Source organism: Acanthisitta chloris, unplaced genomic scaffold (genome assembly GCF_000695815.1).
Source record: "Acanthisitta chloris isolate BGI_N310 unplaced genomic scaffold, ASM69581v1 scaffold26991, whole genome shotgun sequence".
NCBI lineage: Eukaryota > Metazoa > Chordata > Aves > Passeriformes > Acanthisittidae > Acanthisitta > Acanthisitta chloris.
Window position 1 is genome coordinate 1 of NW_008655841.1, and position 14242 is coordinate 14242.

At 42.4% G+C, this 14242-nt stretch overlaps 1 protein-coding gene across 2 annotated transcripts in view; it reads left to right on the forward strand.

The window, feature by feature from the left end:
- The first annotated feature begins 111 nt into the window (after nucleotides 1-111).
- The window catches only part of TGFB2 (transforming growth factor, beta 2), a 59210-nt gene continuing 45079 nt past the window's right edge, over nucleotides 112-14242 (forward strand). Inside the window, exon 1 of one of the 2 annotated variants that reach the window (XM_009084090.1) lies at nucleotides 112-456. In XM_009084090.1, coding sequence (XP_009082338.1) covers nucleotides 114-456 — 343 coding nt within the window. In that variant the 5' untranslated portion in view covers nucleotides 112-113. Of the gene's footprint in view, nucleotides 514-14242 lie in introns of both variants that reach the window. The other variant, XM_009084089.1, reaches the window with a different exon arrangement.

Genomic DNA, 14242 nt, shown 5'->3' on the forward strand with positions numbered 1-14242 from the left:
CCCCTTTGTTTGCACAGATCCCCTTTTTATTTTTTAATTTTTTGCTGTTGTTGTTCGTTGTTAAAAAAGTCACTTTTTTTTTTTGGGGGGGGCGCTGTATTTAAACACTTAAAATGCACTGCTATCTCCTGAGCGTGCTCCTCACCGTGGATCTGGCCACTGTGGCTTTCAGCCTGTCTACCTGCAGCACCCTCGACATGGATCAGTTTATGCGCAAGAGGATTGAGGCTATCCGGGGGCAGATCTTGAGCAAACTGAAGCTCACCAGCCCCCCGGACGAGTACCCCGAGCCGGAGGAGGTGCCCCCGGAGGTCATCTCCATCTACAACAGCACCAGGGACCTGCTGCAGGAGAAACCAACCCACGGAGCCGCCACTTGCGAGAGGGAGAGGAGTGACGAGGAGTATTATGCTAAAGAAGTTTACAAAATAGACATGCAGCCTTTTTACCCCGAAAGTAAGTCCTCTGTGTTTGTGCACGTGTGCGTAATTTCACCCCCCCCGGGGCTTAGCGGTGCCCAGCACCTTCCAATAGCTGCCCCAAGCATCGTAATCTGCCGCCTTTGCTCAGTTTGCTCTCATCCTCAGCATCTGTCTGATGGAGGCTTCTAGGGTTTAATTTAGGTGTCGGGGTATACATGTGCCTGGGTGGGTTGGGGGGGGGAAGTTGGGGGGGGGTCACCTGTTCACCCAGATTTGAGACTTCCAGTCCCCTTCGAAGTAATCCAGGAATCCAGGGTGCCTCTGCTTCGCACTGCCACGTACCTTAACAGCTCTCCCTGCCCAGGATCGCACTCCCTCCCCAGCACTGGGTTTAGTTAGCTCCCCGGCAGCCCCGTGTACAGCCTCCAGAAAGAGCCAATATCTTTCCGCTGCTCTTGTTTCCCTTGGAGTGTCTGGAGGGGGCAGGTTTCCATCTCTCCGTAACTGAAAAGAAAAGGAGGTCTTAAAAAAAAAAAAAAAGTCTCTGACTCCTCTTGTCTGTGTCCCTCCAGGACATTGTCCCGCAGACTGCTATTGATTGGTGGTCAGAGAGGACAGAGACATAGATGCCCTCCCTCCTCTTCCCTCTTCAAATAGCCTCCCCTTTTGGTTCATGGGCACTTTTCATTTCAGGTACAGAAAAAATTTTCCCTTCTGGGTAGTCTTGGTTCTTGGAACCAGTCTCAGCCTGTCTGCTTTTTGCTGTTTCTAACAACCTTCTAGTGATCCATGCCACGTTTTGCACAGAAAAAAAGAGGGTACGAATGCTCTGTGCTGACCAAATCCACTTAGAATGATTAATAATCATAATGACGTGCCTTTTTGTTTTGGTAGTGAGGCTTAAGTGCATAGGAAAAAAAAAGAAAAAGCACCGCACTGCCTTAAAAGAATCTAGATCATCATCATACTGAGGAAAGTGAAATACCAGAAGCAGAAAATAACTTCACCATTCACATACCCAAACCCTAGTCCCTAGTCTTTTCATTTAGATCGCTTTTCCCTCCCCCACCACTTGATGCCCTGTATATTTATTGTCTGTTTCTGAAAAGCACATAGCTCTTGCTTAAATAGATAATGCAGCCATCTTGGTAGCTTTATCCTAGAGTTTCTAATTGCATTTTCCCCTTATTTATTTTTAGTTTAGCAAGTTGTAGCTTTGGGGCTTGCTCCATCTTGCATGTGATAGTCCTAGGATGCCAGCCAAGGTATCTGAACCCCACGCTCTGTGCAGCTGCCTCGTTTACTTCCTTTAGTCTTAAATGACAACATCAGGTACAGGACATCCTGGCAGTCAGAGCCATTTTATTATTGTAATTATGGCACCATCCTTAATAGCCATGATAAATACACTCCACCCTTACTACCCTTGGGGAAGAAATACTTTCTTTTTTTAAAAAAATGCATATTTGGAGCCAAGTGGGTATGAGCAGACAGGTTCAGTATAATTCGTATCCGTAGCAAGAACAGAGAAATCATTACTGTTTTCCATATTGGTGTACTGTACTATTTTGCTGGTGGTTTTGGTGAAAGTCAGCACTTTTTTTTAAAGACCTTTCAGATCATACCCAGAACAGAAGAGCATCTATGGGCAAAGGTCAGGAAGACCAATAGCAGTGCCTGGCTTGAGGAGCTGAACCTGTAACAGAGAGTCTGTTAGAATTGTAAAATGTATCTGTCCTGAGCACGTCTGTCCCTTCTCCTTGCTTCAGCGAGCTACAAAGAGCCAATAGTCCAAAATGCAGCTGCATACTTTCCAGAAAAGTAAAAAATCTGTGGTGTATGACTTGAGTGGTGTTGACAAAAGAGCATCTATTTTTAAAGCTTTGTCAGAGGCCAGATTTGTACTGAATTATCAATAGGGGGTTTGGAAGAGCAAAGGAGATTGCAGGTATCTACCAACAGAGTGCATCAGATGTTTGGGATTGGAGGGCCAGTTAGCAGCAGATCCGGCACTAGTGCAAGGGCTGTCGCTAACATCAGAGTAAGTAGGTTAACTGTTTTTCCACTGCTCTCTAGTTATGCTGGATGGAGCGAACCTTTCCAAAAAAGACAGTAAGGAAGAAATCGCTCCACCGTATTTTAAAGGAAGAAATTGAAAGTGCAGCTCTGGCCGCCACAGGCACTTTCTCCTAGGCATGTTGGAGTGAATTTTTTTAACTCTATGGTTTCTGCTGTGTTGGAGGGAAGCAGGAGGGAGAAGGGGATCAGTGTGAATGCACTGGAGGTCAAAAGCTGCTGGAAGGCAGGCATGGGAAAGATCAGTGGTTCAGTTTTTACCACAAGTTGTTAGCATTCAGTAACTGACTACAACCCAAGTATTACAAATATGCTCTAATTATACTCGTAGTCAGCAATATATCACTACAGATTGCTGATAGGTCTTCATGGGGCATTCTGTAAAGTTCAGACTACATATTTTTAGCAATGAGGAGATTTAAAAGGAAAACTATAAGAGATATTGTATATACCCTAAGGCATATTTTGTCTTAAATATTATCCTTGGCCAACTGTACTGTATAAATAAAGTAAATATGAATAGAACTGGCAAGATGCCAATCTCCTGGGATGAATTTTAGTCAAGAAGGTATTTATGGGATATAAATAATACTGTGTCAACATTTAAAGAAGGGATCTGATTAGTTTTGAAATTATTCATATTAATCTTTTCACATGCTGTTAGTTTAAGACTCAGACTAGAGTTATGCTAAGGTTTACTGATAGTTTGCACTGAGGAAGTAAGGGGGCATCTGGCTTGACAGTCCACTTGAGGTTAAGGACACATTGGAATATATGTGGAAATTCAGCAGGTCAGGGACTGCCAGACCCAAAAGCAACAGATGTGAAAGAAGAGGCAGAAAAAAATACTACGAAGATGTTTGGAAAAAACAGTAAGCTTTTGTCTGTCCAGCATGCCTGCCTGCGTTGTGCTCATGACAGCATGGATTAGCTACTGAAAGTTTGAATCTCTCTTTAGTCCAGTTGGCAGGTAGAATTTGAGGTTTTTTTTTTTACAGAGCTGTTTAAAGAGAAAGGTGGGATATGGAAGCAGAGCACTACATCAAACAGTAAGCTTTTGTCTGTCCAGCATGCCTGCCTGCGTTGTGCTCATGACAGCATGGATTAGCTACTGAAAGTTTGAATCTCTCTTTAGTCCAGTTGGCAGGTAGAATTTGAGGGGTTTTTTTTACAGAGCTGTTTAAAGAGAAAGGTGGGATATGGAAGCAGAGCACTACATCAGAGAGTTCTTGCGAATTTTGTGCCGAGGTGAAGTTACCTGTGCAGATGCTGAAAACTGATTTCTGTGAAAGCTGGATCACATTAGAAGTTTATTACTTGTCAGTTCTTCATTGAATATCTAAGGCCTGTTATTTAAGCTAGGCGATGACTGCCACTGCACTGGAAATAAAGAGAAATGTAATGCCAACACAGTTAAGGATTGTGAGTTGTAATACTAATGCATAACTGGGATACTCGAGAAAAACAGGCAGTGCAGCAGAGGCAGGGGCCCAATTCTATTGTCTTCATTTATAGCAATGTTTGCCACAGTCAGTGAACTGTTTGGTACTAATGGCTAAAGGCTAATGCAGTAAATTTTTAAGTTCTCTACATTCTTGAAGATAGGTCTGTAAGTACTCAGTAGCCTAAGAAATCACTGTTCTTCTAGGTTTGGGCCTGGTTTTGCTACTTTAATGTGAAGGAGCCTCCATGGTGTTCCAGCTTGCACTGGGTGTTAGGATCTTCTCAGGAGCTCTGTACCATGAATATTGCATTACATAGGCCATCATTCTGCTGAGTATTTGCCTCATGAAAGACAACATTATAAGCTGGCTGGGCACAATGACATGCTTCTACTTTATCAACAAGGACTCAATTTACCAGCAATTATATGTCTGTGGGCTCCTTGTCTTCAGGGTACCAGAACTCCTCATGCAGACACGGCTGCCAGCGCTGGCTGCATCATTGCTAAAGATGTTAACAGCTACAGCTGTGCAACTCACGTGTTTGCATTTAGCATAACACAGGGCTTAATCTTTCAGGATTTCCTATGTTGTTAATGGTATGGAAATGGTCTCAGAAGGAACACCTTCTTGTAAAGCTTTCTACCTATGCTGGACCTGTGGTTGTGCTGTGGGGCACCTCTTACATGAGGTGTTTGCCAGGCATACTCTTTGGATTATGGAGAGTACCTGAAGCACTGTGGGGGCTTTCCCAAGAAGAGCCATGGGAGGAACTGTTCCTTTTTCCTTGTTCATGAATTGCACTTAGTGCAATCTTCCTAGGTGGTGATGGGAAAAAAACCTCAGGAAATTTGAAAGCCATTTACAAGGGGACAGGGTAAATTTCTGAACAGTAGTCCTCTACATACTAAGAAGGATAGTAAAATAATATGCTCTGGTGTACTAGCCAAGGGCAGGACCACGTGTGTTTCCTGCCTGGCTTCCATATCACCAGCCACTTGCTGTGTAAGCAGGGTGCCAGGCTGGGAGAAGGGGAGGCCCACAGCCAGTCTGTCATAGTACATGGTCCTTGAGTTTCTTCCAGAGGGTGAATCCTACAGAAAAGCAAAATACCCATGACCCCCCTCTTTAACACTGCAAGGCAGAAATACAGGGCTGTGTTCCCAAGTCCTTTCTGTAACTCAGATGAACTGCAAGGCAGAAATACAGGCTGTGTTCCCAAGTCCTTTCTGTAACCTTCCTTGAGTTTATCTGTGGTGTCTGTTTTTAGAGACGCTTTCACTGTATTTTGGTGAGTAAGAAAGTTAGATGGAATCATGAAATCATTTAGGTTGGAAAAGACCTTTAACTCCTCTGAGTACAACTCTTAACCCAGCACTGTGAAGTTCACCAAACCATGTCCCTAAGTGCTACATCTACATGTCTCTTAAATACCTCCAAGGATGGTGACTCAACCCACTTCCCTGGCTAGCCTGTTCCAGTGTTTAACAGCCCTTTTGGTGTATATGCACAGCACTGTCCCTGCTGCTCCCCACTCCCCAGCCCGTTGACAGTGTGAATGTTTTACAGTCCCAGAGACCTATCTGGAAATGCGTCCTTGTCTTCTGCTCATGACCGGAGTTGTGCAGGGAGTGTCCGGAGCCCGTGCTGCTCTTGCTGACTCCACTTAATTGCAGGACTGGGTAATTGAGCGAAGAAAGCAGTGCACCATCTTCATTAGTTACTGCTTTTAGCCTTGCTCATCCTCAGTGCTCTGCATGAGAACAGTACTGGTGATCAGAATGGCTGTGTTACTTTGAAGTTACTACTTTCAGCATTTTGCTGTCGGTTTGAGATTCCTGTCTGCAGCAGAGCTGAGCAAAAAAGATGAATGATAATTGTCTGTCATTCTTGGTGAGCTTCTTCATCACAGTTCTGAAACATGCACAGAGCTTCACACACATGAACAGACTCATTAGCATTAAAGTTCTGTGTATGCCTAATTAGCTTCCTGAACTGGGGCCCAGTTTATGGCACATTTGCAGGGATGAACAAAGCCAGACAGTTCAAATCCCTCTCGCTGTGTTTAAATCTGTCATTTGGGCATCGGAGCCCAGTGAGAAGGAAATGCTTTACAGGATTTTTTAGAGGTGAAAGAAGAAACTCTTCAGTGCTTCTGTGATCTTGAAGAAGGCTGACCCTGTTGGGTAGCTGGCTTCTTTTGCTTTTTCACTGATGTGCTAGACTGCTCCTATATTACAGAAAAAGAGAGGAACCCCAGGGTATGGTGACAAAATGAGTCATGAATGAAGACACACAAATGTTTCCATTCCTGTTGTGAAGCCACATGCAGCACGTTTTCAGGCAGACAGTTTTTAGCTTGAGGATGATATGCTCCCCAGGTATTATTTAATGTAGTACTGTGTAACGGATGTTTTTTCTGATTTGTTTAGACTAAAAAGCTTGTTTTGGTTGTTTAGGGAAAGTTTGCACCCTGCCTTTCACCACAGGCTGTTGCTTGTTTCCCCTTCAGTCTGTGATGTGGCCTAGTAGGTGCCTAGCTCCAGCATCGCTGTTGGTTGACTTCCTGTAGTAGTCAATTTGAAGCAGCTATGTTTCTTCTTAAAACATCTCCCCCATGCTTGTCCTTGCTGTCTTTTCTGTGTTAAGTGATTGCAGCTGGGCACCCGACTGTACAAGACATACAGCTGCAAGGTGTGGAGGAGAAACTCAAAGATTTGTCTGTGACAAGATGATAAAATGTTGAAAAAAAAAATCTTGATGTCAAGGGTTGTGTTTGATCTCCTTCCAGTGTGACCAGTTGGTTTTGAATTTATAAATGACTCATGAGCCTGTTTAGTACTGTGGTTCTCTCAGCTCAAATAGCACAGGATTGGCTCTGCAGAAATGAAGTGCTAGACCTGGCTTCGTTAGACCTGTCTGGTGAGCAGGTTTTTTCACAGCTTTTTGTACTCTCCAAGTTGGTCCACAGTAGAGAGGTTTCCTCTTTGGGTAGCATAGCGTTCTTTAAACCAGCCAGATTTTCCAAAGGGAGCTGCATGGAGGTTCATTCCTGTCACTTGGAAGGCTGCTGGCTCCTTACAGTGGAGGTCAGGTGGGATGAGTTTAGGCAGCAGCACAGAGAGACTGCTCATTCACTGTGTAAAGACAGGCTCCACTGAAATACATCTTGCGTTGTTGTTTGGATTCTCTGGCATCCACGTTTGGTTTCCAGGAGACGCTAGACCTCACAGACATCTCTGCAGCAGATTTATGGCAGAGAATGTGGAGAGGATGTTTAAAACATCTCTCCCTTGTTCAGGTTTTAATTTGGACAGTCCGTTGAGCGTTCCTTCTCATTTCATGTGTGATGCTCATTGACATATTCAGGATTTTCACTGTAGAGCTGTGATTTTCCCCAATGAATCCCCCTTAGGGAAGGAGCCTCTTTTTTTGTTATTTAAGACCTAGGTCAGTGTGATGCTGAGTTCAGGTTATTAAAAATCACTATAAATTATAAAAGATAAGTCAACCTCATAAGTTGACCCTGCTTTGAGTTGGAGGTTGGACTAGGTGTGCCTTCCAACATGAATTAGCCTGTAATCCTCATAATGCTACATTTTACTACAAGAAAAACAATGCATGGTGTTTCAACTTCCATGGGCTGGTCTTGACTCAAGTATCACCACATTTCTAAAGATGTGCTGTTTCTGTCCGTGTTGGATTTGACCCTCTGCTCTAGCTTCCTTGCACCAAAATGTTCCTGGTCTTCTCTCCCTCCGTACCCGTTTTTCTTTTGGTTCTCTTGCATGAATGTTGCTTTTCGAATAGGCATGGTAAGTTGCATGAAAATAGACTACTGTACTGGACTTCAGCACAAGCTGTGGCATCATTTTAGGCAACTGTGGAGAGGCGGGGAAGGAAAATGTTGTGATACTGACCTTTCACTTTGCTTGTTTGGCACCTTCCCATCATATCTAACCCACACTGCGCTGACAAATACCGCATCTGTCTTGACAGGCAAGTTCACAAATAACCATTCATTCATAACTTGGAACTGCTGTAAGACTCCTTATGGATTGCTTAATCTGACAGTTGTGCATTTGAGCGGAGACTTTGAATCAAAGACTTTGCAGAATGACCATAAGTTCAGTCTGACTTTGTGAAAACGAAGAGGGAGGTCTTGCGTGAAAGAGGGCACTGTACTTAAGTGTATGGGTGCGTGTGTGCATGTGCGCACACATGCGTGCATATATTTGAGAATATTAAAACATGTGTTGTTGCCAAAGCCCAAATTGGAATGTTCTGGGAAAGATAATTTAATTTTTAGCTTCTGGATTCATTTCAGTGATGGTAATTTCAGCACTTCCTGGGGAGAGTCTATCAGTGGTTATGTGCATCAAATGCAGCAGTAAATCTGTCATTCTTTCCATTTCAGTTTTTCAGGCTTACAACTTCGTTATTTTTCCCTATTTGGCTGGTGATAGTATCTAGTGTTTTCCCTGGCTTCATCTCTTTTTAAGCCCCTGCCTTGAATTTTAAAAGGCAAGCTGAGCCTGTTGAAGTTCCTTCTCTTGCTTGTTTTTGTTTACGTATAGCATTTGCAATTCAGCAGTTAGGTCAGCTGAAATAGTGACAGTAACATACCTTTATCATAGTGGTGATTGAAAGATAGGAATCAGAACATGTTGGTTTTCATTCCTTGGGGTGGAAAAAAACCCAGCACACAAAAATCCGCAGTCCTGTGGGTGGATTTTGTACTCGTGAGACTGAAAAACTAATACATGTTAGCAGCACTGACTGTTTTGAAGTGGTCAGAGAGTACCTTGCGATCCTATACTTGATGAAGGCTTCTTCACAATAATCCTTATTAATCCTGAGCCCACAGTTATGTTTACAGCTGATCTCTGGTACCCTAAATTGAACAGAGAGTAGTTCTTGCTTATTTGAGTGGGCATTGTCCAGTACATATAAAATTTCTTCTTTTGAACCTTGGGTAAACAGTCATAAAGATCTTCTCTAGGACTGCCAAGATGTACACTTGGAAGAACAATACCTGCAGGACTTTCCATCTTCCAAATAATGTGTACAAACAGTGCTGCAAATTTAGCCCCTTTGGATGCAGCAGTGGGTTGAAACAATGTCAGAAGTGATCAGGAACAGTATGGTCAGGGTCCAGTGTCACCACAGCCTGTGGCAGGTGTGGCAACTCCTTGTCCCGCTTCTGCTTGGTCTCATGGGTGGCCCAGACTAGCAAAGCTGAAACATGTCACTGCTCTCCCATGAATGTGACTATGGAGGGGCAGGTCTGCCCTTTGCATCATAGTTCTTGACCTTTCTGCTTTGAGAGTTTGGGGCAGGAATTGATCCAGTTGACTGGATAATACTGAAACAGAACATTTAATGAATGCCTAGTAAGCAAAATTTATGGATGCAGAGGTTCAGGTCCACTGACACATGCAGTACTGGCAGTTCGTTTCTTTGTTCAAATGCTCACCAGGGAATCCAAAGGATATTTGCCTTCAGGGATATATTTTATTCTTGAACATGATAGGACATTGTAAACAGCCTGGAGATGTGTTGAATCTATTCAGATCCTTGATGTTCTCATTCTCGCCCAATTTTCTTGGCTGTTGCAGCTGGCTCTGGGCCTCCCTGGCAGAGCAGGGGCTGTATATGTCTTGTGCCAATCACTGTTTTATGCTCAAATTTTTCTTGATGCACACTTTGGAAGTGAAGTAGCCACATTTCAACATTGAGGTCTGCTGAAAGATGTCTGTACATTTCATTTGTTGTGCTCATTGCATGTTTATCCAGCCTATAATGGCAGGGTGTTGCAGCAGACATACATACATCTTTAGGTCTTTGAGTGGGGAACAAGTTCCAGCTTTCTTGAAAATAAATCTGTTGTTCTGATCTGGTGGTGTGATAGGAACTGAGAGGCTCCTTGCCAGGATATACAGTTTGGAAAGCAAAGGAGCTAAGTGAACAGCTTTGTCCTGCTTTGGATGGACTCGGAACAGATTGTTGGGGGCTTGAGCTTTTTCTCCTTCTTTGAATCTGAATTCCTGCACCCCAGCTTGAATTTTTTTCTTGATGCTAGGCACCATATATTTGGAAGTTTCACATTCCCTGTGCTAATCAGGGAAGAAAAGAGCCCCAAAAGAATCTAGAAAAAGAGATCTTTAAAAAGGTGGCCAGAGACTGAGTTACAATATCATGTGTCTGAAGGAACTTAGCTCTTTCCAAGTTGCAGTCCTATTATTTACCCACTTTATTGGGAGACTTAATTTTCTCTGGCTGGAATTGTATTTGTTGAGGTAGAGTCTGGAAAGGAATCTACCTCATCCACACTTGCCACCAGGCCAGTTATACATGTGATACAGTCAAACCTTTCCATTTTTCAGTCTTTTGAGAGTATGTTCCCCAGATTAAGGGCCCTGGTCCAAAGCCTGCTGAAAACACTGAAAGTCTTCCCATTGACTGCAAAAGACTTTGGATCAGGTATTGTGTCGTTCCTTTGTTTCTGGGAACAGCCACATCTTCAAGATATATTGGGACGTATTACTGTAATGTGGTGCTTTCCCTTTGATTGAGTTGCCACCAGAGATGTTCTTCTGCATAAAGTCTTGAAAAAAATTCGGTTTTGAAAATAAACACCTTAGTAGCTTATTGATAGAATCATTTGATGGCAGATGTCTTCTGGGAACAGCATATGGCAGCAATATGGCAAGAACTGCAGAATGCAGAGAAGGAGGAATGAGTTCATGTCCTATACTTCTAGGGTATTCCACATCTCCCCCTGTCTAAAATAAATGACCATGTGACAGCAAAGGTCTTGGCAAATAAGCATGCCATAATATATCTTTATCATCCTCCCTACAGCAAGTTTTTATCTAGAAGTTCATTACTCCACATTCAGAGGCTTCTTAGAAACATATGCGAAGTCAGACCTCAGCACCTGGAGCAGGGAGTAAGCTAAAGGCTCTGAGTAAGAATGTGGCAAATCTCTGTGCAGTGGACTGTAAAGAAAGGTCAGGGCTAAGCCAACACGGTGTTTTTATGTTATCAATAAAATCTTAAAACTCAGTTCTGCATAGAGCTGGAGTCAAGAGAACCATTTCTGAAAGTCAGTTTGCTGCATGAGACATGATTTATGCTGAGTTTACAAGCTGGAAAGCCAAGTAGTTTGGGAACAGGAGCTGTGCTTATGGTACAGAGGTGCATGTGGCTTTACATAAAGCCTCTCTGACTTGATATGTCTCTAAGTGGCTTACAAAATAACAAGTTAACTTTTGAGATTCATTTTTTTTGCATAGATGAAGAGCTGGAGCAATTTAATTTGAGACAATAAAGTCACTCCAGATTTTTCCTTGTGGTGTCGAAACTGGATTCTGTGCAGCAAGCAGATTCTGTTTAGGCAAGCAGAACAGTCATTGTGGCTGGGGTTTTAAGCAGCACCTAAAGGAGTGGTTCCTTTGTAGCCTTTGAGAAGCCCAGCCATTTGTTCAGATGAAGCCTGAGTCAGGTAAATCTGCTTTGCTGTTTTGTATCATGTTTGTACTACTACTATATGCTTTTCAAAGCCTGGGAGGACTCAATATCCACCACAGGTTGTTGGAATTTTGTGTGGTTGTGGGGTTTTTTGAAAAAAAAAAAAGTAAAGAAAAAAGCTTGGTTTGTATTCTATCTATGTGGTACTTCTGTGTCCTGTTGGGATGAGATTTGATCCCAAGACATTTGATTAAGGATATGAAACAGGAGGGTTTGGTTCTTGTTTAATCTAAGGCGATATTATAATGTCATAAAGTGCCTTAATGTAACAGCAACGAGACCTGTAGGCAGCTTTCTGATTGAGCATGAAGGTTGCCCTTGCAACTGAAGGAGATGCTTATCTCAGCAAAGATGAGATGTTCTTCTCAGGATATAGCATTCCAGATCTATTCACACTCATAGCTGATGACTAGTTGATATCATACTGTACTTTAGAAAGGATGAGGTTGACATTGCTCTAGGTGGCTTTGAGTTATGGTAGAATGGACAGGTTAAAAAAGCTGGAAGCCCTCATTATGGTCTTCTGGTCTCCCTATCTGCATATTCCAGGCCATTGAGTTTTGTTGAATTAGTTCCTTTTTGAAAGGGAGTTCACACCACACTTAGTAAGTTATTCCAGTGATTACACTCATTAGAAATGAGTACATTTGTGGTTTAAGTTGTTTAGCTTCATGTTCTATCATTTGAATCTGGTTTAAACCTTCACTTGCTATTTTGAAGACCCATTATCAAATGGCACTGTGTAGGTACCTGCAGGAGATGGAAGTTTTGCAGAGAGGAACTGATCTGGCTCGGAGTAGGCTTGTGTAGTTGCTGAAGACCCTGCAGTGAGGCAGCCAGGAGCTCAGCAGAGGCTGCTTTATCCATGCATCTTTCAGATCTGTAGACTGTGATCGATCCTCAGCTCTTTTAAGTTTTGTATGCTGTGCTCCTTGAAATATTTCCTAGCCGTTTCAGTTACTCTCAAGGTTTCCCTCTGAAACTCATCTGCTTTATTCATATACTGCTGAGGTTGTGGACAACAGTATTAGACACAGTATTTCAAGAGTGGCTGTGCCATTATCAAGTTACATGTATGTTGCAGAGTCTGCTGTAATTCAGTATTATACAGTTTATGCAGCTGACTGTGACAGTAACTTTGCCAAGAACTCTACAAGGAGAAGTTAAAATTCATGCTTGGGTAATTATCCCCCAGGGTCACTCAAAAAAAAAGCTTTCAGGATGGAGTCTCCTGCTCTGTAAGTATGGTCCAGTTTCTCTGTCCTGAAGTTGTATTTTCATATTGATTTTACTGACATTTGCATCTTTATAATTCAAGATTCAGGTCACCATATTCATGATTCATCACCTTAATTATTTGGCACATCCATGTCATTATTACATCTGCAGTTGATTAGTAATGGTCTAGTTTCCTTCCAGATGATGGATAAAAGTATTAGATAGTAGAGTACAGTCAAATGAGCCTTATGGGACCTTGTTAGAAGCTTGCCTCTCAATAACTGCTGTCTACCATTGTATTTTGAGTCTCATAAAAATGCAAGGCTTTGATTCCTTTATTGCCTGGCCCTGTTGGTGTCCTGTTGTTCCTGTTTCCTAATGAAATCATTATGTGGCACCAGCTTGAAAGTCTTGCAGCTACCCAAGTCCATTATATTAAAACAGTTGTCTTACCAACAAGCCTACCCGTGTCTCTTACTAAGGTACTGGACCAGTGGGATCTCTTTTCTTTGAGCTGGTGTGGATTATACTCCCTTAGTTCCTCTGAGCTGATTCTCATTCCTGCACCTTAACTATTTTTTCTGGGATCAATATAAGACTGACTGTATATGTGTAACATCACAGGTTGCCTGTTTAGGATTGGCAATTATGTTCTGCCTAAAATCCTTAAGATTTATTGAAAGCTAGTTTCAGTAATTCAGATAGCTCCTTGGACAGCTCTTTAAAAATTCTTCAGGCAAGTTGTCTGGTCTTGCTTGTTTTGCAGTGTCTGATTGTAGTAGTTACTCTTTTAAGACCTCTGAGTTGCTGCTGGAATAAAAAATCCCAAATCTTTTCATCTTGTGCTTGCCTGGCTTTTTTATCTACGGAAGTATATTTAGTATTTCTGTATTACTATTTTAACAGTCTTTGTCTTGTAATGGATGAATAAGTACTTAAGTAAATCGCATCTTTAAGTTTCTTGGCCATGAAGCTAGTACGCCCGTTTGCTTTTTCTCATTTGGTACCTGCAGTTCTTATTTTCTGATGTTATAGTCATTCTCAGTGGCTATTAGCTTTACTTTTTTGGAGGTCATATATAGTTGCATTTTTAAATTTTAGCTTCTTACGGTTGCGTTCTTACGGTTTCGTTGTTCACAGACAGTTTTCTGACCTGAGTGGTCTGATTTTGTGAAACTGTGTCATTTCTGCTTGTATATCAAACCTAAACGTCCGTCTGTTAACCGTTCCAGTATTCTCTGTAAACACATCTGTCCAATTGTTTCAGCTCATCAGTGTATCATCTTTGTATGACTGTTTCCTTCACAATACTAAACCCAAATGTGTTCAGTTCTTTGGGACTTTCTGATTTTGTGCAGAACATGAAATGATCACTTCTACCTAAGCTATTGACTGTCGCCTCTGGGTAACCAAAGCACCTCATTTCCATCTTTACAGTAAAACAGTACCTACATCTGGTTCTTTGAAGTTGCTCAATTGTTTAAGGGCCAGGGACCTAAAATAAGGGTTCTGTAGAAACTGGCTCAGCAGAGACTTACCATATCTCAGCAG